The sequence below is a fragment of the Ahaetulla prasina genome, chromosome 11 (genome assembly GCF_028640845.1).
Source record: "Ahaetulla prasina isolate Xishuangbanna chromosome 11, ASM2864084v1, whole genome shotgun sequence".
Taxonomy (NCBI): Eukaryota; Metazoa; Chordata; class Lepidosauria; order Squamata; family Colubridae; genus Ahaetulla; species Ahaetulla prasina.
In genome coordinates this window covers 14187065-14212786 of record NC_080549.1, presented here as the reverse complement: position 1 = coordinate 14212786, position 25722 = coordinate 14187065, and the positions used below count along the sequence as shown (strand labels likewise).

The window sequence follows — 25722 nt, the reverse complement described above, 5'->3', positions numbered from 1 at the left end:
CTTGGTTGCTCTTCTCTGCACTCTTTCTAGAGTCTCCACATCTTTTTTTCCATTGTGGTGACCAAAACTGAATGCCGTATTCCAAGTGTGGCCTTACCAAGGCATTATAAAGTGGTATTAACACTTCACGTGATCTTGATTCTATCCCTCTGTTGATGCAGCCTAGAAGTGTGTTGGTTTTTTTGGCAGCTGCTACACATTGCTGGCTCAAGATAAGCATCTTTTCAGAAATACAGATTTGATTAAAAAGCAGAAGCTTCTGTGATCCTATAGCTCATTTCATCCAATGCAGGCAGTCCATGTATCCGATGAAGCTTGTAAAATGTAGGTCCCTCTACATTGGATGAAGAGAGTCGTAGTTGGTGAAAGTTTATGCTTTCAACAAAATGTATTCCTCTGAAAAGACCTTCTGATCTGTGGCTACCCCAGCCTAGCAGGGCTCTCCTCCTCTCCTATTCATTTTTAATGAGCCAAATTTGGAATTTGCAAACTGAAGCTTCCTTCTAAACAGCAGCAGGAGATAAGATTTAATTTTGCTTCTTGGGAGAGGAGAAAGAAAGCAAAGTTCAACAGCCTTCCTGATAGATTTATGATGCTGGAAGAATATTTCTATTTTTTTCCTCTCCTTCCTGCTCTACCCGTTTTGTAAATATCGGGGTGGGGTGTGGTTAGTCTGAGTTCTTTTTTAAGAAAAAAACTATTCAGCTTTAAGGGGTATTGTAGGGCTTAAGACTGGCTTACAGTCTTGGTTTGAGATTTATCAAACCCTACCCTATTAGCCAAAATTGTGGAAACCTTTTGGGAAAAATGTATTTTCTACAACTAGCTAATAACACCACCTTTTTTGGGGAGTAGTATCATAAAATTATATATCAATGGAAAGATAATATAATCAGGAATGTAATGCAATAACTTTTATGAAGGATTTGCTATTAGAATAGCAGTTATAAAGAGGAAAAGTAAACCGAGATAAAAAACGAGATATACAAAACTTATCACCATGTCAGTTAATACTTAGTTGGGTAACCTTTAGCATGAATTTCAGCCTTACAACACCTTCCCATGGAGTGAACCAAGTCTTTGAGTTCTGCAGCTGTTATCATGTGAAACCAATATTAATTGAATGATGGCTTCTATTAACTGGGTTTTATTGCTGGGTCGCTTCTGACTAACAAGTTTCTTTAGTCGGCTCCATAGATTTTCAATAGGGTAAAAGTCTGGGCTATTCCCAGGCCATTCCAGGAGTGGAATAGGATTATCTTGAATCTCCCCCCCCCAAAAAAAGTGGTGTTATTAGCCATCAAACCTCAAACATACACTTTTCCCAAAAGGTTTCCACAATTTTGGCCACTACTGTATTTGCATCCAGTCCTAAGCAATTTCTATAACAGTGAGCCTCAAAAGAGTTCTATTATTTCTGGAAGTCTATGGAAATTCTCAGACATTTATTGTCTCCAAAGTGGTGGTGTTTTTTTTTCCAAAAGGCAACTGGACTTTTTTTCCCCTTGAAGATATTTTGCTTCTCATCCTAGAAGCTTCTTCGGTTCTGACTGAATGGTAAAGAATGGAAGGATTAATATTCCTTCCCGTTATCACTCAGAGAGAGTACTAATGACTAGATGACTGCAAAGGAATATCAATCCTTCCATTCTCCACCATTCAGTCAGAACTGAAGAAGCTTCTTGGATGAGAAGCAAAATATCTTCAAGGGGAAAAAAAGTCCAGTTGCCTTTTGGAAAAAGCACCTTGGGAGACGTTATTTCTGGAATGTACGTTCTGTTGGATCTCTGCATTTTTGCATGTAATGTGTGACTTTAACGTCTCTTGAACCGGCTACGAGTCTTTAGCCGAGTTTGATGGAAGAAACACTTTGAACCCGTGTGTTTATTTTACATATCAGCAACTACCTACCAGAAATATCATTTAAGTCAGCAGTGGAGGTTGTATATAAAATAAAGTTTATTATCATTACAGGAATACAAAGTAAACAGACACATCTATTTTTTTTTTTAAGTCAGGATTTTCCTTTCCTTGTTGCTACAGAAGAAATCGAAAACCTCTTAGAGATACTGTGGCTTAGTGTTTTGTGACTCCTAACATGTGTCTTGTGTAAGAAACTCAGAAGACTTAGGTTAAACCAGTGGTTCTCAACCTTTATAGTGCTGCAACCCCTTTAATACAATTCCCCACGATGTGGCGACCCCAACTGTAAAATCATCCGCAAGCATGTGCAAACGATAGGCAGCGATTTCAATGCGGCTCAGCAGCCGCAGAAGGGGGAAAAAAGTGGCAAACTGTTTTTTTGAATTTATCGCGCCTGAAGCCGTATTGGCTAGCGATCTGAACTGCTTGCGATTGCCTTGAGGACAGAGGCATTAAAGCGGAGACTCCTCCCCTATTAAATTTATCGCACCTGAAGCCAGATTAGGCTAGCGATTGGGAGTGATTGCAGCTGGCTTGAGAGGGAGACATCAGAGCAAAGATTTCTCTCTTTTTTAATTCATCGCGCCTGAAGCCGAATTCGGCTAGCGATTTGAAGAGCCTGCAGCTGGCTTGTGGAGTCAACCATTGGAGCGCGATTCTTCGACTCGCAAGTATACTTCCCATATTTCCGATGGTCTTAGGCGACCCCTTGCAAATCGTCATTTGACCCCCAAAGGGGTCGCGACCCACAGGTTGAGAACTGCTGGGTTAAACGAAAGCTTTCACTCTTCAATTGTGCAGTTCCCCAGTACTTTATGAATATCTGTTATCTTTGCTTTTTAAAGAGTGCTCTTATTCATCTACAATAAGGGTGTCCAACCTTGGCAACTTTAAGATTTGTGGACTTGTGGACATGCTGGCTGAGAATCAAGTGAGGTACTAATAGCACTCTATAAAGCCTAGAACACTGCATTCAGTTTTGGTCACCACACTATAAAAAGAATATTGAGACTCTAGAAAGAGTGCAGAGAACAGCAACCAAGAGGATTAGGGGACTGGAGGCTAAAACGCGTGATGAACGGTTGCAGGAACTGGGCATGGCTAGTCTAGTGAAGAGAAGGACCAGGGGAGACATGGTAGCTGTTTTCCAATATTTGAGGGGCTGCCACACAGAGAAAGGGGTCAAGCTGTTTTCCAAAGCACCCAAAGGCCAGACAAGGAATAATGGATGGAAACTGAACAAGGAGAGAGTCAACCTAGAAATAAGGAAGAACTTTCTGACAATGAGAAAAATCAACCAATGGAACAGAAGTTGCCTTCGGAAGTTGTGGGAGCTTCATCACTGGAAGTTTTCAAGAAGAGACTGGACTGCCATCTGTCAGAAATGGTGTAGGTGTTTCCTGCTTGGGCGGAGGGTTGGACTAGATGACCTACAAGGTCCCTTCCGGCTCTGTTAATCTGTATCTGTATCTAAATTAGGGAAGTTGGAAGTCCACAAGTCTTAAAATTGCTAAGGTGGGACACCTTGATCTACAGTATCTTGTTACGTTACCTATTTATATGACGGACCACTTCAACTTGCAAAACACTTGTTTCTCCAAGAGAAGTCGCAAGGCAGAGCCTTGAAGCCCAGGAGCTCAAAAATGGTGCAGAATGATAAACAGGATTATAACGGTTCCTTAAAGTCATGGCTTGACTTGGAGGTAAAGCCAAGTCAGTATTTATTTATTTATTTTTTTTAAAAAAGCTTGTTAAATAAACTACCTGGCTCCCCTGTCATGCTAAGATTAAAAACAAGCCTGATTTTAGGATAATCTACAAACTAAGTTAATGGCAGGGGTGAAATGTAAAATTTGTTACTACCGGTTCTCTGGGCGTGGCTTGGTGGGTGGTGGTGGTAATGTGACTGGGTGGGCGTGGCCAACTTTTTTTTTTTTACTTTTACTTTTAAAAGCATTTTTTCCTACAACCTCTTCGGCCGATTTTGCAGTATTCTTCCCCCAGGAGTGGGGTGGGAATGGAGATTTTGCAGTATCCAGGCCCACCAAGCCACGCTCACCAAGCCACGCCCACAGAACCGGTAGTAAAAAACATTTGAATTCCACCACTACCTCAACCCACCTGTCAGCCTCCACTCCAATCTTCATATCTTTTTGTACTCCTTATATTCAGTTGTTAGATAGCATGGGGTTTTATTTCTAATGTAAATAGCTCTTGGATTCAAGTTAAGTAGAGAGGGCCCTTTAAGAGTGTCGGTCTGACATAATTAAGGGGGGAGGGGAGATTAATGTTTTGAATTCAACAGGAATGTTTGAGCGCGAACTCTAACGGACATTGCATTCCTGATATAACTGACAGCCAGAGATCTGCGGAAGAAGATTACCACGGGGCCCCGAGAAGGAGTTGGCATTGGACCAGACTTGATGACCTCTTGGGGAAGAGGAGGGAGTAACAGGGGAGATATAGATTGTTAGCCATATTTTGTCTCAGATTCAACTTTATACTGCTGCAGTCAAGATGTATCTAGTAAAAGTACTTTTCTTTATCTGCAAATGAAGTCAAGGTGTATTCTTTCCTAGATATAATGAGAGGCAGCCTGACACCACCCAAGAGAAGGACAAGGATCCTCAACAGGACCGGATCGGCTCAACAGCAGCATCTGCAGATGGTTCCCAGAGCTGATCAAGCAGAGAGGGCATAAGATGTCCAAGAGAAGAAACTGCAAGGATGGCGCTCAGGCTATTTATAAACCCCCAACCTAGAAGTCTGGATGGGGAAAAAAAAATATCCTTGCTAGGTGCAGAGGCACATAATCTTCTTTAACAAGGTAGTGTTTGATCAGTTGATTCTTGGAAGTCTTGCAAAAACTCTTAACGGAATCTCTTAACAGAATTTAGAACAAATCACGCTGGAGGGTCAGATTTAACGACTTTTGCTCCATGAAAAGTGTACACGCAGGTGAAGAAACGCCAAAAGAAGAATCTCTCAATGATGACCAACTCATGGTCAAAAGGTTTGGCAGAAAAAGATGACTACAATGAATTCTCCCCCTAAAAATACAAAATAAGTTTTTTTAAAAAGACTATTATATGAAGAATATTCAGCTTGCGGGGTGGGGGTCAGTATTGCACACCCAACTCGCTGGTAGACCTTTGCAGGCGCCAACCTCCAGAGCTTAGTCTTTAACTCATCTTCTTAGCCACGCTGGCGTAAGTGCGTTCGATCTCTTCGTCAGCTGGACAAGTGTGGCTGAACTCATTCCGGGCATAAGCATGGTGGAGATAGCGCCAAAGTGCAGTCATCTCCAAAGGGATCTCAAAGTTGCGATACTTCTTGGCGGCAATCTAGAAAGTGGGAGAGAACCAGCGAAGAAAAAGAAGTCAGAATTTTTACTACCGGTTCTCCAAACTACTCAAAATTTCAGCTACTGGTTTTTCCAGAACTGGTCAGAACCTGCTGAAACCCACCTCTGCCAGCCAGCGAACCGGTAGTAAACCAGTTCAGATTTCAGCAATGATATATATGTTATTCAGATATATGTTTTTAATTTCCTCCCTCCCTCCCTCCCTCCCTCCCTCCCTCCCTTCCTTCCTTCCTTTCTCCAAACAATAGAGACCAGAGAGACTGAGATCAAAGGGATGGTCCTATAATTCAGCAATAAACTGCTTCAACCACAAATGTGGATGAGAAAGGAAGACATAACATAGGAGCTGTAACTCAACTGAAAAAAAGAGATGAAGAGCATGATATATCGAAGAGCAAGATACATTCACCTTGATGATGTTGAGTTTGGGGAGAAGGTTGCAGTCTGCCAATGTCATCCGGTTTCCATCCAGGAATTTCCTTTCAGAAACCAGAAAGTCTTCAGCACAATTCTGATCAACTTCTTCAGGCAGGGGGTTTCTTAAGTAATCATCCAAGCGCTGGAACTCTTTCAGCAAAGCTTTCTCCAGATCTGAAGCACAAGAAAAAGACGTGGAAACCAATGCATCATTCTTCCATCCTAATGGCTTATTCTAATGGTCCTTGACTTACGGCCACAGTGGGGGCCATTGCTAACCAAGGCGGTTGTTAAGTTAGTCATGCCCAGTTTTGTGATAGCAATTGTATTAGAATTTAGACTTATATACCGCTTCACAGTGCTTTTACAGCCTTCTCTAAGTGGTGTACAGGGTCAGCTTATGGCCCCCAACAATCTGGCTCCTCATTTTACCCATTTCAGAAGGATGAAAGGCTGAGTCAACCTTGAGCCAGTAAGGATTGAACTCCTGGCAGTGGGCAGAATTAGTCTGCAACACTGCATTCTAACCACTGGGAGGGAGGGAAGGAAGGAAGGAAGGAAGGAAGGAAGGAAGGAAGGAAGGAAGGAAGGAAGGAAGGAAGGAAAGAAGGGCAGTAGCTGCTTTCGGATTCAATAGCAATAGCAATAGCACTTAGACTTATATACCAATTTCCAGTACTTTACAGCCCTCTCTACAGTAAGCGGTTTACAGAGTCAAGCGGTTTACAGAGTCTATTGCCCCCCAACAATCTGGGTCCTCATTTTACCCATTTCAGAAGGATGAGAGGCTGAGTCAGCCTTGAGCCTGGTGAGATTTGAACTGCCAAATTGCAGGCAGCCGGCAGGCAGCAGAAGTAGGTTGTAGTACTGCACTCTAACCACTGCACCACCACGGATCTTTCTGTACCACAGTTGTTAAGTGAATCATGTGGTTGTTAAGCAGAACCAGGTTTCCCTACTGACTCAAATGGTACCTCAAATGGTGATGACGTGACCTGGCGCACTGAATCATCCTAAATGCATGCCAGTTTGCCAAGCACTGCAATTTTGATCAGGTGAAGATGGGGAACGGTTGTAAGTGTGAAGATTGGTCATGTCACTTTTTTTCAGTGCTGTCGTAACTTCGAACAGTCACGAAATGAATGGTTGTAAGTCAAGGACTAATTTTGCTTATCAGACAAAAACATTTGTAAGAGAGAGTTTAAAAAAGAGAAAAAAGATCCCCAAGTGAGAAAAACACGCCTGTGTTTCCCCCCCCCCACTTCCTTACTTTTATTTGCTTCCTTATGGGGGTTCTTGATGTATGCGGAGAATTTGGCAAAAATGTTTCTGCCCACATCCACGGACTCCTTGTTTTGGGGAGTGAGCTGTGGGTACCTTAACAAGAAATGCAAAGTTAATTTTCTTCCACGCCAATGAATAACACAACACATTTGCTTCCAAATCATCGTTTGACGAATCGATCTCTGAAGAACAATGAGACAAGATTTTTAAAGCAGAGAAAGTTACCATGATACACCGGAAGGAGGAGAGGGGGAGGGGGAAAGGGAGGAGAAGGAGGAGAGGGAGGGAGAGGGGGAGAGGGAGCGGGAGGAGGAGGAGAGGGATTGGGAGAAGGAGGAGGGAGGAGGAGGAGTAGAGGGGGATAGGGGAGAGGGAGGAGAAGGAGAAGGAGATGGGGAGAGGGAGGAGAGGAGAGGAGGAGGAGAAGAGTGGGAGAGGGAGGAGAGGGAGGAGGAGGAGTAGAGGGGATAGGGAGAGGAGGAGAAGGAGAAGGAGATGGGAGAGGAGGGAGAGGAGAGGGAGGAGGAGGAGAAGAGTGGGAGAGGGAGGAGGAGGAGAGGGAGTGAGAGGGGAGAGGGAGGAGGAGGAGAGGATTGGGAGAAGGAGAGGAGGAGGAGGAGAAGAGTGGGAGGCGGGAGGGTAGGGAGAGTGAGAAGGAGGAGAAGGAAGGGGAGGGAGAGGAGAGGGAGGAGAAGAGTGGGAGAGGGAGGAGGAGGAGGAGAAGGAAGGGAGTGAGAGCGAGAGGGGGAGAGGAAGAGGGAGGAGAAGGAGAAGGGGAGTGGGTGAGGGTGAGGGAGAGGGAGAGGGAGGAGGAGGAGAAGAATGGGAGCGAGGGGGAGGGGGAGAGGGAGGAGAAGGAGGAGAGTGGGAGCAAGAGGGGAGAGGGAGGAGGAGGAGGCGACAGGGTGGAGAAGGAGAGGGCGCACAGGAGAGGGAGAGGGAGAGGGAGGAGGAGGAGAAGGGTGGGAGCTGGAGGGGGAACAAGAGGGGGAGAGGGAGGAGGAGGAGGAGGAGGAGGTGTGGTGGTATTCAGACTAAGCAAAAAGGAGACAGATAGGTAAATACAAGCAATGAAAAATTTTGGCCGCTAGAGAGCAACATTGCCATGCCATCTCTATTTTCTTATCCTTCCATTTGCCTCTGGATATTTGAGTGCCTTTTCTGGTGAGTTTCCACAATGTAAACTGTGAAACCAGCCGAGAGCATTAAAAAGACCCCGATCCTCCTGCTATATAATCTATGGCCATTTCCCCTCCAAAGTCTGGTCCCTTTTCGGATGGGATGGGTTACAGCTCCCACCATTGCTTAACGTTAAGCTCGATCGATTTGTAGTCTGAGACATCAGAAGGGGTCTCATTATTGCAAGCCCACTTTATTGACTGCAGTTCGTGTGTGTGTGTGTGTGTGTGTGTGTGTGTGTGTGTGTGAGAGAGAGAGAGAGAGAGAGAGAGAGAGAGAGAGAGAGAGAAAGAGAGAGAGAGAGAAAGAGAAATGATCTGCCTGTTCCAATATCTTAAAAAAGAAGCGCTCTCTCTCTCTCTCTCTCTCTCTCTCTCTCTCTCTCTCACACACACACACACACACACACACACACACACACACACACACGTGTGTGTGACGCACTGCAAGAAATGCTCTCCTTTGGGGCGCTTGTCCTTTAAAGAGCCTCCTGTTTACTGCAGCTGCAGTCAGACAATTCGTACAGTGGCTGCCAACAATGAGCGCATCTTGGCCTCCCTTGGAACCTTTGGAGCTGAGCGTTTCGTTTGGCTCCGCAGCTACTTTTCAATCCTTTAAAAAAAAAAAAAAATGAGAGAGGGAGGGAGGGAGGGAGGAGGGGACTTACTTAAAAGACAACCCTGCCTCGGGTGGCTCTGCAAAGAAGCACAAAACTACCCCTGTAAGCACAAAGGTGACCTTTCTTGCAAGAAAGCTCGCCTCTCTTTCTCTTTTCCCTTCGCCTTTCAATTTGTCCTCTGTCCTATGCTTGACTTCCCTCCATTGTTTGTTTGTTTTTTTTAAATCTCTCCGGTCACCAGGTTTCCTCTCTGGTCCTGGTGGGAAACAGATGGCTCTTGCAAGCTGTCCCTCTCTCATCGAGGAGGACCATCGGATGGCAGCCTCTCTGCCAGAAATCATCTCTGCAACATGCAGCTTTGTCCCATCGGTCCTTCAGCGCAAACAGGGTTCAGGCGGCCGAATTTCCATGCAGAGGTGAAATGGCGGCTGAGCAAAGCAGATTTTTGAAATGCGCCTGGTTCAGGGGTGAAATCCAGCAGGTTCTGACAGGTTCTGGAGAACCGGTAGCGGAAATTTTGAGCGGTTCGGAGAACCGGCAAATGCCACCTCTGGCTGGCCCCAAGAGTGGGGTGGGAATGGAGATTTTGCAATATCTTTCCCCCAGGAGTGGGGAGGGAATGCGGATTTTGCAATTTCCTTCCCCTGGAATGGGGTGAGAATGGGGATTTTGCAGAATCCTTCCTCTGGAGTGGGGAGGGAATGGAGATTTTCCAATATCCTTCCCCCGGGACTGGGGTGGGAATGGGGATTTTATTAATTAGATTTCTAGACCGCCCTTCTCCCGAAGGACTCAGGGCGGTGTACAGCCTTATTAAAACACATAGGTACACAATAAATTTAAAATACATTTAAAATGAAATATTTAACCGGCCAATTTAAAACTAAAAACGGTCAAACGACCGATATAAAACCCTAAACTATAAAATCACCATTAAAAACCCATAACTTAAAAAACTAACCCAGTCCAGCGCAGATAAATAAGTACGTTTTGAGCTCGCGGCGAAAGGTTCGGAGGTCCGGAAGTTGACGAAGTCCTGGGGGGAGCTCGTTCCAGAGGGCGGGAGCCCCCACAGAGAAGGCCCTTCCCCTGGGTGTCGCCAGACGACACTGTCGCGCCGACGGCACCCTGAGGAGTCCCTCCCTGTGAGAGCGCACGGGTCGGTGAGAGGTATTCGGTAGCAGCAGGCGGTCCCGTAAGTAACCCGGCCCTATGCCATGGAGCGCTTTAAAGACGTCCACCAACACCTTGAAGCGCACCCGGAAGGCCACAGGTAGCCAGTGCAGCCTGCGCAGGATAGGTGTCACTCGGGAGCCACGAGGGGCTCCCTCTATCACCCGCGCAGCTGCATTCTGGACCAACTGCAGCCTCCGGATGCCCTTCAAGGGGAGCCCCATGTAGAGCATTGCAGTAGTCAGGCGAGGCGTCACAAGGCGTGGTGACTGTGCACAAGGCATCCCGGTCTAGAAAGGCGCAACTGGCGCACCAGGCGAACCTGGTGGAAAGCTCTCCTGGAGGCGGCCGTCAAATGATCTTCAAAAGACAGCCGAGCATCCAGGAGAACGCCCAAATTCGCACCCTTCCATCGGGCCAATGACTCGCTCCCGACAGTCAGCCGCGGACTCAGCTGACTGTACCGGGATGCCGGCATCCACAGCCACTCCGTCTTGGAGGATTGAGCTTGAGCCTGTTTCTCCCCATCCAGACCCGTCGGCTTCCAGACACGGGACAGCACTTGATAGCTTCATTGGGGTGGCCGGTGTGGAAAAGTACAGCTGGGTGTCATCAGCGTACAGCTGGTACCTCACACGAAGCCACTGATGATCTCACCCAGCGGCTTCATATAGATGTTGAACAGAAGGCGAGAGAATCGACCCCTGCGGCACCCACAAGTGAGGCGCCGCGGGTGACCTCTGCCCGTCAACACCGTCTGCGACCGGTCGGAGAGATAGGAGGAGAACCACCGATAAGCGGTGCCTCCACTCCCAACCCCTCCAACGGCGCAGCAGGATACCATGGTCGATGGTATCAAAAGCCGCTGAGAGGTCTAATAGGACCAGGGCAGAGGAATAACCCCTATCCCTGGCCCTCCAGAGATCATCCTGCGACCAAAGCCGTCTCAGTGCTGTAACCGGTCGGAAGCCGGACTGGAGCAGGTCCAGATAGACAGTTTCCTCCAGGTGCAGGGGAAACTGATATGCCACCATACTCTCTACAACCTTCGCTGCGGCGGGTTGGAGACCGACGATAATTACCTAAAACAGCGGGTCAGGAAGGCTTCTTGAGGAGGGGCCTCACCACCGCCTCTTTCAAGGCGGCCGGAAAGACTCCCTCCAACAAGGAAGCACTCGTAATCCCCTGGAGCCAGCCTCGTGTCACCTCCTGAGTGGCCAGCACCAGCCAGGAGGGGCACGGGTCCAGTAAACACGTGGTGGCATTCAATCTACCCAGCAACCTGTCCATGTCCTCGGGAGTCACAGGGTCAAACTCATCCCACACAACATCACCAAGACCGCCCTCAGATACCCCGTCTGAATCGCCACAATTTTGCAGTATCCTTTTCCCAGGAGTGGAGAGGGAATGGAGATTTTGCAATATCTTTCCCCCAGGAGTGGGGAGGGAATGCGGATTTTGCAATATCCTTCCCCTGGAATGGGGTGGGAATGGGGATTTTGCTGTATCCTTCTCCTGGAGTGGGGAGGGAATGGGGATTTTGCAGAATCCTTCCTCTGGAGTGGGGAGGGAATGGAGATTTTGCAATATCCTTCCCCTGGAGTGGGGAGGGAATGGAGATTTTCCAATATCCTTCCACCAGGAGTGAGGAGGGAATGGGGATTTGCCCTGCCACGCCCAACAAGCCATGCCCACAGAACCGATAGTAAAAAAAAATGAATTCTACCACTGTCCTGGTTACATGTTGAGATTTTGGAAAGAGTGCAGAGAGCAACTAAGATATTTAAGGGCCTGGAGACCAAAACAAATGAAGAACGGTTGCAGGAATTGGCTACGGCTAGTATAAATTGTTGGAAGAAATATCCTTCTGGGTTCAGTTCCAAGTGGGGGAAAAGACACTGGATTCATGGAAGTTGCTTGAAAGAAGGTTTATTGATCTCACATGCCTGGAGATCTTGGGCAAAAAACAGGGAAGAGATGCTGAGAGTCCTTAGGTTTTATACCCTCTCTGGCTTTGAACTTCCTGGGGCACAGGAAGAGCATCCTGATTGGTTGTTGGCAGAGGTCATGACTAGCTTTGTAGGTTGTCTGTGTGCTAAATTTGGTTGAATCTTGTTGGGTGATGCAATGAAGGGTGATTAAATGGCTCTACCTGAAGGAGGTAGATCTTTATTATGTAGAATGGACTGGCTCAGGCCATTAATGGCCCATTAACAAAGGGGGGGGGGTTGAGTTTCTGCCTCACTTTTAGGGGAAATATTCTGCCCTTTTAATATTTCCTAAAATATTTCATTTTTCTAGGAGAGGTGTGAGTTTTTAATTTCCTACAAGAGAAAAAAAGGACTAGGGGTAACCTGATAGCAGTCTTCCAATATTTGAGGGGCTGCCACAAAGAAGAGGGAGTCAACCTATTCTCCAAAGAACCAGAAGATAAGACAAGAAACAATGGATGGAAACTAGTCAAGGAGAGAAGCGACCTAGAAGTAAAGAAAAAAATCCCTAACAGTGAGAACAATTAATCCGTGGAACAATTTGGCTCCAGAAATTGTCGGTGCTCCAACACTGGAGGTTTTTAAAGGAGAGATTGGACAACCATTTGTCTGAAATGATATGGGGTCAAATGCTTGAGCTGGGGGTTGGACTAGAACAGGGGTCTCCAACCTTGGTCCCTTTAAGACCTTTAAGCAAAGCTGGCTGAGGAACTCTGGGAGTTGAAGTCCACAAGTCTTAAAGGGACCAAGGTTGGAGACCCCTAGACTAGAAGACCTCCAAGATCCCTTCCAACTCTATTATTCTGTATTTAGATATAGCCTTGCTTGGAACATGACTTTGAGCATCAAAACCCCCAAAATGCCTCCCCCCCCCGCCACATACAACAGAGTCTGCCAAGAATGCACAGCTGAAGTAGGGTGATAGAGACATAGAACCAGGGGTGGGGCTGCTAGGGGTTCGCAGGGGTTCGAGAGAACCTCTAGCTAAGATTCTGTGCAGTTCGGAGAACCCTCAAATCCCACTCCTGGCTGGCACTGCCCTGCCCACCCCTCCCCTCCCCTCCTAGGAGTCCCCACATGGCCCATTTTGTATGCAGGTAAGTGCAGGATACATGTGGAGGCTCGGGGTGAAAAACAGACCTACGGGAAGTTCGGGAAGGCTGGAAACGGCCCCATTTGCGGCCTCCAGAGGGCCTCCAGAGCCTGGGGAGGGAAAAAGTGCCCCTACCACCATGGTGCAGGAGGTCGACTAGGCCACGCCCACCATGGCCACGCCCACCCAGCAACAGGGCAGAGAACCTGCTTGCTAAAATTTTTGAACCCCACCCCTGCAGAGAAGTGACATTCTTTAGATTTTTAGACTTAGAATAACTTTCGCTCCTCTTTTATTCCCTATGGGAGGGGGCCATTCACCATCCACCTGTGGCTTTACTCCTGAGTCGACCCTTGTTCCTTGGCTATTCCCTTCTCCTGGCAGCTCTGCGCATTGTCACTTTGAATGTAGCTAACCGGCATGCATTAAAATGAAATGTCGTCGGATACAGAGCTCCCAAAGGGTCTCCACCTCCAATATACACGACCTAAAATTTGGAAAGAAATTTGAATAAGAAATTGAATGGACATTTGAAATAGGGAATGAAGATACTTTGGTGGTGAGAGGGTCTGCTCCAGAAAATCTTCAATCTTCAGAAAATCTGTTTTCAGCTCCTTGTTGAACACTAAAAACGGAGGGTTGATGCCGGGGGCCAAATCCTTCAGTTCATCAGGTTTCCTAAATGGAAATTAGAGAGGAAGAAAATAAGTTGTGCAGTTGTGTTCACACAACCGGACGGCCGAATGCATGACATCTCACCTCTTACCTTGTCATATCCACGGTGGTGACATTAAATCTGACACCTTTGAGCCATAACACCATAAAGAGGCTTTGACAGAACGGGCAGTTTCCGATGTTCTGTCCATCCAAGCCAGCCTGCCATAGGAACGAAACAAAAACAAAAGAAACCAGCAATATATTTGTTCTGAGTGACACTTTCCCTGCAACAAGCAATTGTATTGAGCCCAAATTGTCTAGCTTTCCAGATGCTGGCTGGCTGCTCTCCTCAAAGAGGTTAAACCCCTGGAGTTTCATGCTATAGCATTTCTTTTCTGTGTGAATCAACTCAGCTGAGAAAATGATACCTTGATGGCAATGGAGAATGCTGGAAATACCAAACCCACCTCCCAAGTCTTCCTACAGATGTGCTTGTGTTACTGAGCTAGGTAATATAAACAATGAAAGGGGGAGTAAAGTTTGCTGCTGTGTCCTACACAACCAGCCAGCCTTAATTAACTTCAATCAGAATAGAGCTGGAAGGGACCTTAGAGGTCTTCTAGTCCAATCCCCTGCTCAAGCAGGACACCATTTTGAACGAATTGTATCCTTACAGTTTATATTGATATTGGTTGTTTCCTGTTTGCTTATTTGTAGCCTATGACTATCATTAAGTGTTGCATCATTAAGTGTTAAATTTGTACCCAATGACTATCATTACGTGTTGTAAGTGGAAGAATTCTGGCAGTTGAAGTCCACAAGTCTTAAAGCTGCCAAGTTTGAAGATCTCTGGTATAGTTTCCTGCCTGAGCAAGAAGTTAGACTAGAACAGGGGTCTCCAACCTTGGCAACTTTAAGACTTGTGGACGTCAACTCCCAGAATTCATCAGCCAGCAAAACTGGCTGAGGAATTCTGGGAGTTGAAGTCCACAAGTCTTAAAGTTGCCAAGGTTGGAGACCCCTGGACTAGAAGACCTCCAAGGTCCCTTCCAACTCTCTGTTATTCTGTTATTAGGAGCTTCTCGCTTTCTCTTGCTTCTTCAGAAGTCTATGAAGATTCTCAACCGTCCAGGTCCTGGTTGTCTCAAGGTCCTTTTCAAAAGGCAGCTGGATTGTCTTGGGTTTTTTTTTTTCTTGAAAACCTTTCAGTTCTCATCTAAGAAACTTCTTCAGAACGAGAAGCGAAACGTTTTCAAGGATATAAAAACCAAAGAAAGGCCCAATCGCTTTTTGAAAACCACCTTTGAGTTCCTTCATAAAGTTGACCCAGTCCTATTTCAGGGCCAATCTCTGCTGCTCGGAAAGATCTTTCCTAACTGGAAGCGAGTGGGATTGTTTTGTTCTGTTTTCAAAGCAAATAGCCACATGATTTCCGCTTCCTTAGGTGCGGGCTGGAGCAGGGGTGAAAGCAATACCGAAAACTCCCAACGTGGCTTGCCAGTCTATTGTAGCCCTCTTCGTCTTCGGGCTTTGCGATTGTGAGTTGTTCAGGAAATGAGATAAAGGATTGCTGAGCACAGGCCGTCCTCCCAGTGGGGAACAACTTTGGACACAACACAAAGTATTGGTGGTGTTGGCTTGCAAGGAAAGGAGGAGGGAGGGAAACCCCAGAAGGAAAGGTGTGGAAGGAAAACACAAGAGTCATCGGAGATTTTCTCCATTCTTTGCCCCTTTCTTACTCCTTTTGATTAGATCTCATAAGGAAGCGGTAGCTGAACTAATCAGAATTTTCCGTGCATATTCTTTTAAACTCTGAACATAACAATGTGGGAAGGACTTCTCATGCTTCTCTTCCCTGCACAACCTTAAGTGGTAAATTCCTGGTTTTAAGAAAAAAGAGGGATTCTTGCTCCCCAAATACAGTTCCAGTTTATAGTATTACAACAACAGTAGCAGCCAAAATTGTGGCAATCTTTTGGGAAAAGTGTATTTTCTAAAACTAGCTAATAACACCACTTTTTTTGGGGGGGGGAGTAGTCCCATGAAATTATATATCAACGGAAAGATAATTTAATCAAGAATGTAATGCAGTAACTTTTATGAAGGATCTGCTATTAGAATAGCAGTTACAGGAGAAAGAAGAAAAGCGAAACAGGTAGAAAAAATACACAAAATATACAATACACAAAATACACAAAAAATACACAAAAAATATCACCATATCAGTTAATATGGTGGGTCGGGTCACCTTTAGCATGAATGACGGCCTTACAACGTCTTCCCATGGAGTGAACCAAGTCTGTTAGTTCTGCAGCTCTTATAATGTGAAAGCAAGATTGAATGATGGCTTCTATTAACTGGGTTTTATTGCTGGGTCGCTTCTGACTAACAAGTTTCTTTAATCAGCTCCATAGATTTTCAATGGGGTGAAGGTCTGGGCTATTCCCAGGCCATTCCAGCAGTGGGATAGGATTATCTTGAAACTCCAAAAGGAAAAAAAAAAGTGGAGTTATTAGCCATCAAACCTCAAAAATACACTTTCCCCAAAAGGTTTCCACAATTTTGGCCACTACTGTATATAGGACGCTATAGAAAAATTTAAAAGTCAGTTTTTATTCTCTTCTTCTTGTGATATACCCATCATCAGATGTTGGTGATCATGTTGGCTATCATGTTTTAATCAACAGCCGCACGAAAAAGTGCTGCTGAGTTTTGTCCAAACCAGTCCCTTAGATTTTGAAGCCATGATGATGTTCTTCTTCTGCCTGGACCTCCTTTGCCTTCAATTTTTCCTTGGAGGATTAAGTGAAGTATGTCGTATTTTTCCAGGTGTCCCATCCCATGTCCGAAATATTCTAACTTTTGCTTTTTTATGGTTTTGATGCTTTCCCTTGGCTTTCCCTTGGCTTATCACCTCCTCATTTCTGATTTTGTCAACCCAGCTTAAATGTAACAGCCGTCTGTAAATTCCACATTTCAAATGCTTCTAGTCTCTTCAAGTGACTTTCTGTCAGAGACCAATTCTCCACTCCATAGAGCAAGATTGCAGAAAATATGACTTCAGTACAGAGTGGTCAATGCCTGGAATGCACTATCTGACTCTGCAGTTTCTTCCCCAAACCCCCAAAATTTTAAACTAAGACTGTCTACTATTGACCTCACCCCATTCCTAAGGGGTCTGTAAGAGCATAAGGGCACTTGCGTGCCTACCGTCCCTGTCCTAATATTCCTTTTTACTTACTCTTTTCATGTATCCAAATTATGTTTATACTTTTACCTGTTATTTTATATATGATTGACAAAAAATAAATAAAAAAAATAAATAAAAAAAAACATCTGACAAGCCTGATTTTCAACTTTAGGCTTATGTCGTGACTGCAGAAGACATTTTTCATTTTGAAGAATGCTGTTCGAGCTTTCTCTAGCCTTGTCTTTACTTCAGTGGTCATGTCCCAGCTTTCATGTAAATTAGAACCAAGGTTTTTATTGCAGAACCGAAAACTGGTCCACCAGCTAGAGCTGAGCGCCAGATTGTGGCAAATGGCAGAATCAAGACACTTAAAGCAGAGTGACTTGTCTATTGCACACCTGAGGAACCATAGCTAGTTTACACCTTGCCTGAGGCCTTTATTTTTTTTTATTTTTTTTATTTCATTTTGTCACAACAGTATACACAAACATTGTCATAAATAAAACAACATATCATGAAGAATATATATACATATATATATATATGTAAAAAAAAATATGCATCAGGTATATTAATTTGATATAATGAAGGGAACAATAGGACAGGCACTTTTGTGCTCTTATGCACGCCTCTTAGGAATGGGGTGAGGTCAATAGTAGACAGTTTTTGGTTGAAGATTTTGGGATTTTGAGTAGAGACTATGGAGTCAGGTAATGAGTTCCAAGCATTAACAACTCTGTTACAGAAGTCATATTTTCTGCAATCAAGTTTGAAGCGGTTGACATTTAGCTTGAATCTATTTTTAGCTCTTGTAATATTGCGATTGAAGCTGAAGTAGTCTTTTACAGGAAGGATATTGCAATAGATGATTTTGTGTGTTAAACACAGGTCATGTCGAAGTTGACGGAATTGTAAATTTTCTAATCCCAGGATTTTTATATTTTTTATTTTTATATTTTTATATTTGTCGAAAGATCTTTTTTTAAACACGTCAGTAACGTTCAGCTCAATGCTCCAACATGTTAAAGGCTTAAAAGCCTGGTTTACAAGCCATAATTTGGGTTCACCCAAAATGCCATGGCAGCAGAGCATGTTCTGCCACACTGCATCTCAACCTTGAGAAACCTCTAACTGTGTCGAGATAATTGTCAGAATTTCCCAGCCAGCATGTTGGGGAAATCCACACACCTTCAAGTTCCCAAGAGAAATATTGGTCTAGTGTGCTATACAAATAGCAATTGCACTTATATACCACTTCACAGTGCTTTACAGCCCTCTCTAAGCGGTTTACAGAGTCAGCCTCTTGCCCCCAACAATCTGGGTCCTTATTTTACCAACCTCGGAAGGATGGAAGGCTGAGTAAACCTTGAGCTGGTGAGATTCGAACATAGCCTGCAATGCTGCATTCTAATCTCTGCGCCACCATGGCTCTTACCACAAAAGGTGGTTTCCACAGAAATCCACAGAAGGATGAGCTGCATCCATATTTTTAAAATCAGTTGCTCTTTAGATTTATTGGGGCCAAGCTAGGAAGATCTGCCTCAGGCCATTAATGAAAACAAAAACTCCTCCTGTATTTTGGTGCAGATTTTGAGTGAGAGCAATTTGCTACTTACAAACATAGTAACTCCCTGGCCAAAACTCTGATTTCCCACACACACACACAAAAAAAGGGAAGAGGCTGATGGCAGTTGTGAAAGGTGAATTATAGGAGTCACAACTATACAAAGAATGAAGCTGTCTCTACACAGAAGCGTAAGGATGGAATCTTTTCAAAGCGCAGCCAACCGACGTTATTAAAATGCCACCCAATTTATTGTGGCATCGGTTTTTATAGATAGGAATTCATTTCATCAGAACCGTATTCGTGCATGGAGTATGGTACTTGCACATAATTGTTTTGGAAGGGAAGGGAGAATGGAAAAGGAATAATAATTTTTTAAAAAAGGATTAGAAAGAGAATAACTTCTGGTATAACATTAACTCAGGCACACTTGTCCCATAAGTTGGTTAACACATGGAGAAAAGAAACTCCATCTCTATTTTTTTTTTGCTTCCCTAAGAGGACAGGGTTAAGTTTACTTGTGAATTCTAACTTAGTTCAAGTTCTTGTATAAGACTTCAGGATTCCCACCATAAGTTACACAACAGTGCAGGAACACTTAAGTATAAAATGACATCTCTGGATAGATCTCACAGGATTTTTTCCATCCTACCTCCCTCATCTCATCCATGCGACTTTTACCTTTCTCTAGTGGTAAGAATGGATTGCAACAAGATCCCACGACATCGGTTGATGTCCCAAAAAAAGGTCTTTTGAGGAGCAAAGAAGGAGCTCTTGAACATTTGGTCGGCTGCTCCAAGCCAAGTTCTTAGGCAAAATTTCTTAATGGTCACACCCGAGCTCTTAAACCAAACACTTAGTAAGTTGGAGCTCATGAAGTATCAAATGTCCGGAAACCTTAATTTAATCATCTACCCATGTAGTAGCAAAGCTTTGTAATTGTAGACGCTTCTAGACTCAAAGGTCTCAGCCACCCACAATCATGCACATTACGTTTACGATTTCCTGTTGTGGTTTGCCAGTCCTCTGGTATTCTGCCCCCACAACCTGCTTGTTATGATTATTTTTTTAAACAAGGGCCTCTAACACTTGCCCCAAAGCCTACCTTTGCAACAAATAGGAACTGACCTTTACAAACAGCTCGATCTCTGGTTCCTTGAGGGGATTACGAAGCCAAGTCGCCATCCTGTCTTTAAGCTGGACACCAATCGTCGCCGAGCACTTCCTTCCACCACGGATTGTTTGCCAACAGTCTTCCCCACTGATGCGCTGGGTAAATTTTTCAGGGCAGGGTACTCTCTAGGGGAAGACGGTGGCCTTTCATGGCAGTGAAATCCCCCTTTGGTTGGGAGCGGCTTTCGCTTGTCCTGCCTCAGCCAGAAGTTGTGACGAGGACAGTGTGCTGAGCAACCTGCGACCAGCCGGATGGGGATCTCCATAAAGACCTCCCAGCCATGACTCAGCAACAGGGTTTATCAGAAAGCCACATGCTACCTTCTTCTCTGGGATATCAAAAGAGCCAGATGCTCTATTTCTCAGAGAAGCGACCCAGAATAAGTCCTTCGCTGGACTGCCACTCCGCGGCTGACAGAATTTCTATAACAGGAAGTGAGCCGGGAAGCATCTCGTACCTCAGTAGATAGCGAGGTCAATCCCTTCGTATATTTCCGCCGTATAGAGAGAATTTCTCCACCCAAGGACATCCTACGTTTTGTTTACAAACTCGTTTCCCATACGATGAACTTTTTATATAGCTAAATGGCCAGGAATCAAAGGAATGGTGTAACAAAATAGCCTGACTAGGTGGCTCAGTGTCTAAGACGCTGAGCTTGTCGATCCGAAAGGATGGCTTTGGTTCAGCAGTTCGAATCCCTAGTACAGATCTCCTGCGTGAGCAGGGGGTTGGACTAGATGATCTCGAAGGTCCCTTCCAGTTACTGTTACTGTTACTATTTGGAGCGATTCCAAACTTCACGGGAATGAAAATATAATTTCGAGATCACAGAGACCTCTGCGGAGGTGAGCAGCGAAACGATCCCAATTCCCAACCAGTTCTAGTCACGCTCCAGAAAGTTCTCTAGAAAGATAGAACATGGACCATTGAGCTAGAAGAGGTGGAATGTTCTTCCGAAGAAGAAGGACATGATTGGATGGTCTTTCTGAATAAAAGTACTCCGTTTTATATAGCATTTTATCATGAATTACAACTGGGTGGATGCCTGGATGAATGGGTGGGTGGGTGGATAGATAGCTGGCTGGGTAAGTAGGTGAATGAGTGGATGGAGACAGGTAGACCAGAAAGACAAACAGATGGATAGATTTGAGAATGGAGGATAGAATGGATCCTAAAAGAGAGCATAGCTTGCTGCTGACTGCCTGAAATTCATTCATTCATTCATTCATTCATTCATTCATTCATTCATTCATTCATTCATTCATTTTCTGTCTCTCTCTATCTCTATTTCTCCCTCTCTCTTTCTCCCCCCTCTTTCTCTCTCCCTCTCTCTCTCTCTGTCTCTGCCTCTGCCTCTCTCTCCCCCCCTCTTTCTCTCTGTCTCTCTCTGCCTCTGCCTCTCTCCCCCCCTTTCTCTCTCTCTGTCTCTCTCTCCTCCCCTCTTTCTCTCTCTCTGTCTCTCTCTGTCTCTGTCTCTGTCTCTTTCCCTTTATTCAATCATGACTGATACTTGGAGACTGCCTGAGCAAGTCCCTGCAGTTTTCTTGCAGAGGTTTTCCCCGAACTGGTTTGTCATTGCCTCCTTCAGTCACTGACAGAAAATGATTGGCCCAAGGTCACCCAGCTGGCTTTGTGCCTAAGATGGGACCAGAACTCTCAGTCGCCTGGTCTCTGGCCTGAAGTCTTGAAGAATGACACCAAACGGGCTCTCTGACCTTCTCTAGACCACTTGTTATCATCTTCTTTTAACGACCCCATAATCCCTTATGGGGTGGAGTCTGGGCAACTGAATGGAACTAGCAGAGTGGCCAGATACCCTTCCTGTCGCCAATGCGGAGTTTTGTTCAGCAGATATATTCTCAGTGAGCCGAGAGAGAGAAATATCTGCCTCTACCTAGGATCGAACTCACAGCCTCCTGATTGTGAGAGCTCCACCTCTAGGCCACTGCACCACACCCTTCTCTAGACCACTTGTCCATTTATTAAATCAATTTACTGTACCATTTGTGTGTGCATATGTGTGTGTTTGCCTGTGTGCTTTAAAATTCAAACGCAGAACAATCTTTCCCTTTCTCTTGTTGGAAGAAATATCCATCTGGGTTCAGTTCCAAGTGGGGACAAAGACACTGGAAACATGGAGGCTGCTTGGAAAGATGGTTTAATGGTGGCCAGGATCACATGGCTTGAGATCCTGAACAGAAAAGGGATGAGATCCTGTGTGCTCCCTGGCTTTATGCTTTTTCTGAGCTTTGAACTTTCTGGGGCACAGGAAGAGTATCCTGATTGGTTGTCAAACTCCCAGGTGGTCTAGGGGTCTTAGTTAACATTGTAGGTTGTCCCTCAAGCTTGCCTGAGCCTTGCCATGTGGTGAGTTTCTGTTCTATTGTGTTGCAAATGATGGGGGGATTGAGTGAGCTTGGTTGAGGCTTTAATGGCCCATTGACAAAGGTGGGGGGGGGAGTCAGGAAGCTGCTTTGTCTTTAAAACATGTTTCTCCATTTCTCGTCCAGGGAAATATATTCTGCCTTTTAAGTATTTTCTAAAATATTTCATTCTTCTAGGAGGGGGGTGGGGTGCTAAATTCCTACACTCTTTGAAAAGGAAGGGCTTTCCTTCCAAAACAATTTAATAAAAGCCTACGCGTTGGAGGAGATTATGTTGCGGCTGCTGCTGTTGTTTTTCTTTTCCAAAGCAAACCACGAGAAAAAGCTGGTGATATTTGTCCGTTGACATTGCATTTGTACACAATACCCTTCTTTCAAAGCTTTGCTTAAGAAGCAGCCTCCGGAGAAACATTTGCCTCTTGTTGTTTTGTCCTTGTTGACCTCAGTTTCTTCACTCACCGTGGAAAGGGGCAGATAAGACAGCATCTTCAACTCTAATGCATTGGTGCTATGTATTTATCTGCTACCAAAAACATCTCTTAGAATATTTGCTGCTGAAAACCTCTACTTTTAAAAAGTATATTTGCTGCTGAATAGAATAGAATAGAATAGAATTTTATTGGCCAAGTGTGATTGGACACACAAGGAATTTGTCTTGGTGCATATACTCTCAGTGTACATAAAAGAAAAGATACGTTCATCAAGGTACAACATTTACAACACAATTGATGGTCAATATATCAATATAAATCATAAGGATTGCCAGCAACAAGTTATAGTCATACAGTCATAAGTGGAAAGAGATTGGTGATGGGAACGATGAGAAGATTAATAGTAGTGCAGATTTAGTAAATAGTCTGACAGTGTTGATGGAATTATTTGTTTAGCAGAGTGATGGCCTTCGGGGAAAAACTGTTCTTGTGTCTAGTTGTTCTGGTGAGCAGTGCTCTATAGCATCGTTTTGAGGGTAGGAGTTGAAACAGTTTATGTCCAGGATGCGAGGGATCTGCAAATATTTTCATGGCCCTCTTCTTGATTCGTGCAGTATACAGGTCCTCAATGGAAGGCAGGTTGGTAGCAATTATTTTTTTTGCAGTTCTAATTATCCTCTGAAGTCTGTGTCTTTCTTGTTGGGTTGCAGAACCAAACCAGACAGTTATAGAGGTGCAAATGACAGACTCAATAATTCCTCTGTAGAATTGGATCAGCAGCTCCTTGGGCAGTTTGAGCTTACTGAGTTGGCGCAGAAAGAACATTCTTTGTTGTCCTTTTTTAATGATGTTTTTTAATGATGAAAACGTCACCTTTTTAAAAGGGTATTTGCTGCTGAAAATATCAACTTTTTAAAAGTATATTTGCTGCTGAAAACTTCACCTTTTTAAAAGGGCATTTGCTGCTGAAAGCTTTTAAAAGCATATTTGCTCCCGAAAACTTCACCTTTTTAAATGGGTATTTGCTGCTGAAAAGATCAACTTTTTAAAAGCATATTTGCTGCTGAAAACTTCACCTTTTTAAATGCATAGTTGCTACTGAAAAACTTTAACTTTTAAAAGCGCATTTGCTGCTGATACTTCACCTTTTTAAAAGTGTCACAGCCAGAAGTCCTGGTTAGCCGAAGCATCTAGAGATATGCCTTTTAACATGGGCATAAATTCCCTTCTAACAAATCTGTGCGTTCAAACTCTGCATCACTTTTGCACATTGTTAAAGAACGCATGTGTTTTGCTCTAGTGGAGTTCTTCTGCTTTAAAGCATTCTCTCTCTCTCTCTCTCTCTTTTTTTTGGGCAGGAATCTCTACCTTTAACTGGATGTCTTGGGGGCTCATGGCACAATGCAGTCATTTAAATAACAATGTAAACATTGAACTAATGAATGCTTTACTAGAGGCGTCCCTGGCTTTCAGATGTTGCTGAATTTTTTAAACTTTCAGCTCTTTCAGCAGGATGAGCAATGGTGAGGGATCTTGGGAATTATATTTCAGCAACATCTGGGAATCCACGAAGTGCTTTTCTCTGCTCAGTTAGAAGTAGAAAAGTGTCACCATCAGGGAAATAGAAACAGTTTAACTAAGGAAAACCCAAAGTGCGATGCTACCATAATGCGAATGGAAATAATCTAATTAATTGGCTAAATGTTGCTGCTGAAAAGAACGGTAAACAGTTAATTAAAATAACAGTTGCCTGAAGAAATTAGGTTTCAGCTAAATGAGCTTTTGCGACTAAGCAAGAATGAAATAGAATTTTGTTGGGAATGATGAGCATTTCTGGATTTATTTTACGGAAAGAGCTCTGCAATTTTAAGAGCTCTGTGGAGCCCCAGTAAACATTCAGATTCTCGCTGTTGCTGGAAGGCCACGAATAATTTTAATATAGAATCAATAGAAAGAAAGAAGCACCTGGACAGCTTCATCTTCAGAAAAGAGCCAGGATGACAATCATATTTTGTGTACCTGTTATGGCTCTCTTGGTATCATGTTCTGTTCTGTTCTGTTCTGTTCCATTCCGTTCCAATCTATTCTATTCTATTCTATTCTATTCTATTCTAGTCTAGTCTAGTCTAGTCTAGTCTAGTCTAGTCTAGTCTAGTCTAGTCTAGTCTATAGTCTAGTCTAGTCTAGTCTATAACTGCTCTACCTCCAGAAAGCCCTTCCTGTTTCAGGCTTTGGAGGTCCTTGAGATGCCTTCTCTGGATTGATTCTGCATTTGTGGCAAGAACTGGAAGAGGGACTTGTTAAAGAACTCCACACTAAGAGAACAATATCTACGGAGACCACACCAATGTGTTTTCTCAGGTCTCTCTTAGGTGGAATAGTTTTCCCCTTGATAACTCAATTTGACTCTTTTCAGCTGGGTTTCCAAAGAGTTGGGAAAGACAGACATTCAGGAAAGTGTTTGGAACAATATAGATCACTCTACTGCTGTTGGTAGCTCTGCCAATTGATATCGACACTAAAATCATTGTTTTTAACCCATATTGTTGCTTCTGTGCTAGTTTGGGAATTAAATAGCAGGAATGTCAAACTCAAGGCCCGCAAGACGGATCTGGCCCCATTGGGTGCTTAGATGTGGCCTGCGAGGCCACCCTGGAAACAGCAAAGGACCAGCCCGTGGTGCCTCTGCCAGTGATAATGGAGCTCGGGAGGGCTGCTTGTAGCCCACCCAGGTTCCGTTTTGGCCGCAACGGTCTCCTGCAGCCCTCTGCCAGTGAAAATGGAGCTCAGGGACACCACACGGAACTCCGTTTTCACTGGCATAGGGCTGCAGGAGGCCATTGTGACCGAAAACGGAGCCTCGACAAGTGACATCAAGCTGGCCACATCTCCTGGCCACGTCCCTCCTCCCAACCACATCCCCCAGCCAGTAGTAGGTTTCAATTTAGTTTGCTACCAGATCGGTCGCATGCAGAGAAGCGGTCCGGGAGGATGGGCGGAGCCTCCTACCGCCGCCACTACAGGTTCGCCTGATTCGGTGTGAACCGGTAGCAACCCACCACAACCGTAAGGTCAAACACAACTCTGATGTGGCCCTCAATGCAATCGCGTTTGACCCCTGGCTAAGAGGCTACGCACAAAAATAAAGTAAAATAAAATAATGAACTCAGAGAAAGAAAAGTTGTATACATCAGTGGAACGGCAAGCATTATTTTGGTTGTTTTTTTTAATTTGGGGCCTGCTGATGTCTAAAGCCAGCGCAGGTTTACTGGATCTCTT

The 25722-nt window shown here is 44.6% G+C and overlaps 1 protein-coding gene across 1 annotated transcript; it reads right to left on the bottom strand.

Annotated features, from left to right (window-relative positions):
• Positions 1-1935: 1935 nt before the first annotated feature.
• On the bottom strand, positions 1936-20032 carry CLIC2 (chloride intracellular channel 2). The gene is made up of 6 exons (XM_058196571.1): positions 19583-20032; positions 13810-13919; positions 13596-13721; positions 6975-7081; positions 5697-5878; positions 1936-5267 (listed from the first exon to the last, which is right to left on the bottom strand). Exons 1-6 carry the CDS (start codon positions 19637-19639, stop codon positions 5106-5108), a joined length of 744 nt encoding a protein of 247 aa, XP_058052554.1. The 5' UTR covers positions 19640-20032; the 3' UTR covers positions 1936-5105.
• Between the last annotated feature and the right edge of the window lie 5690 nt (positions 20033-25722).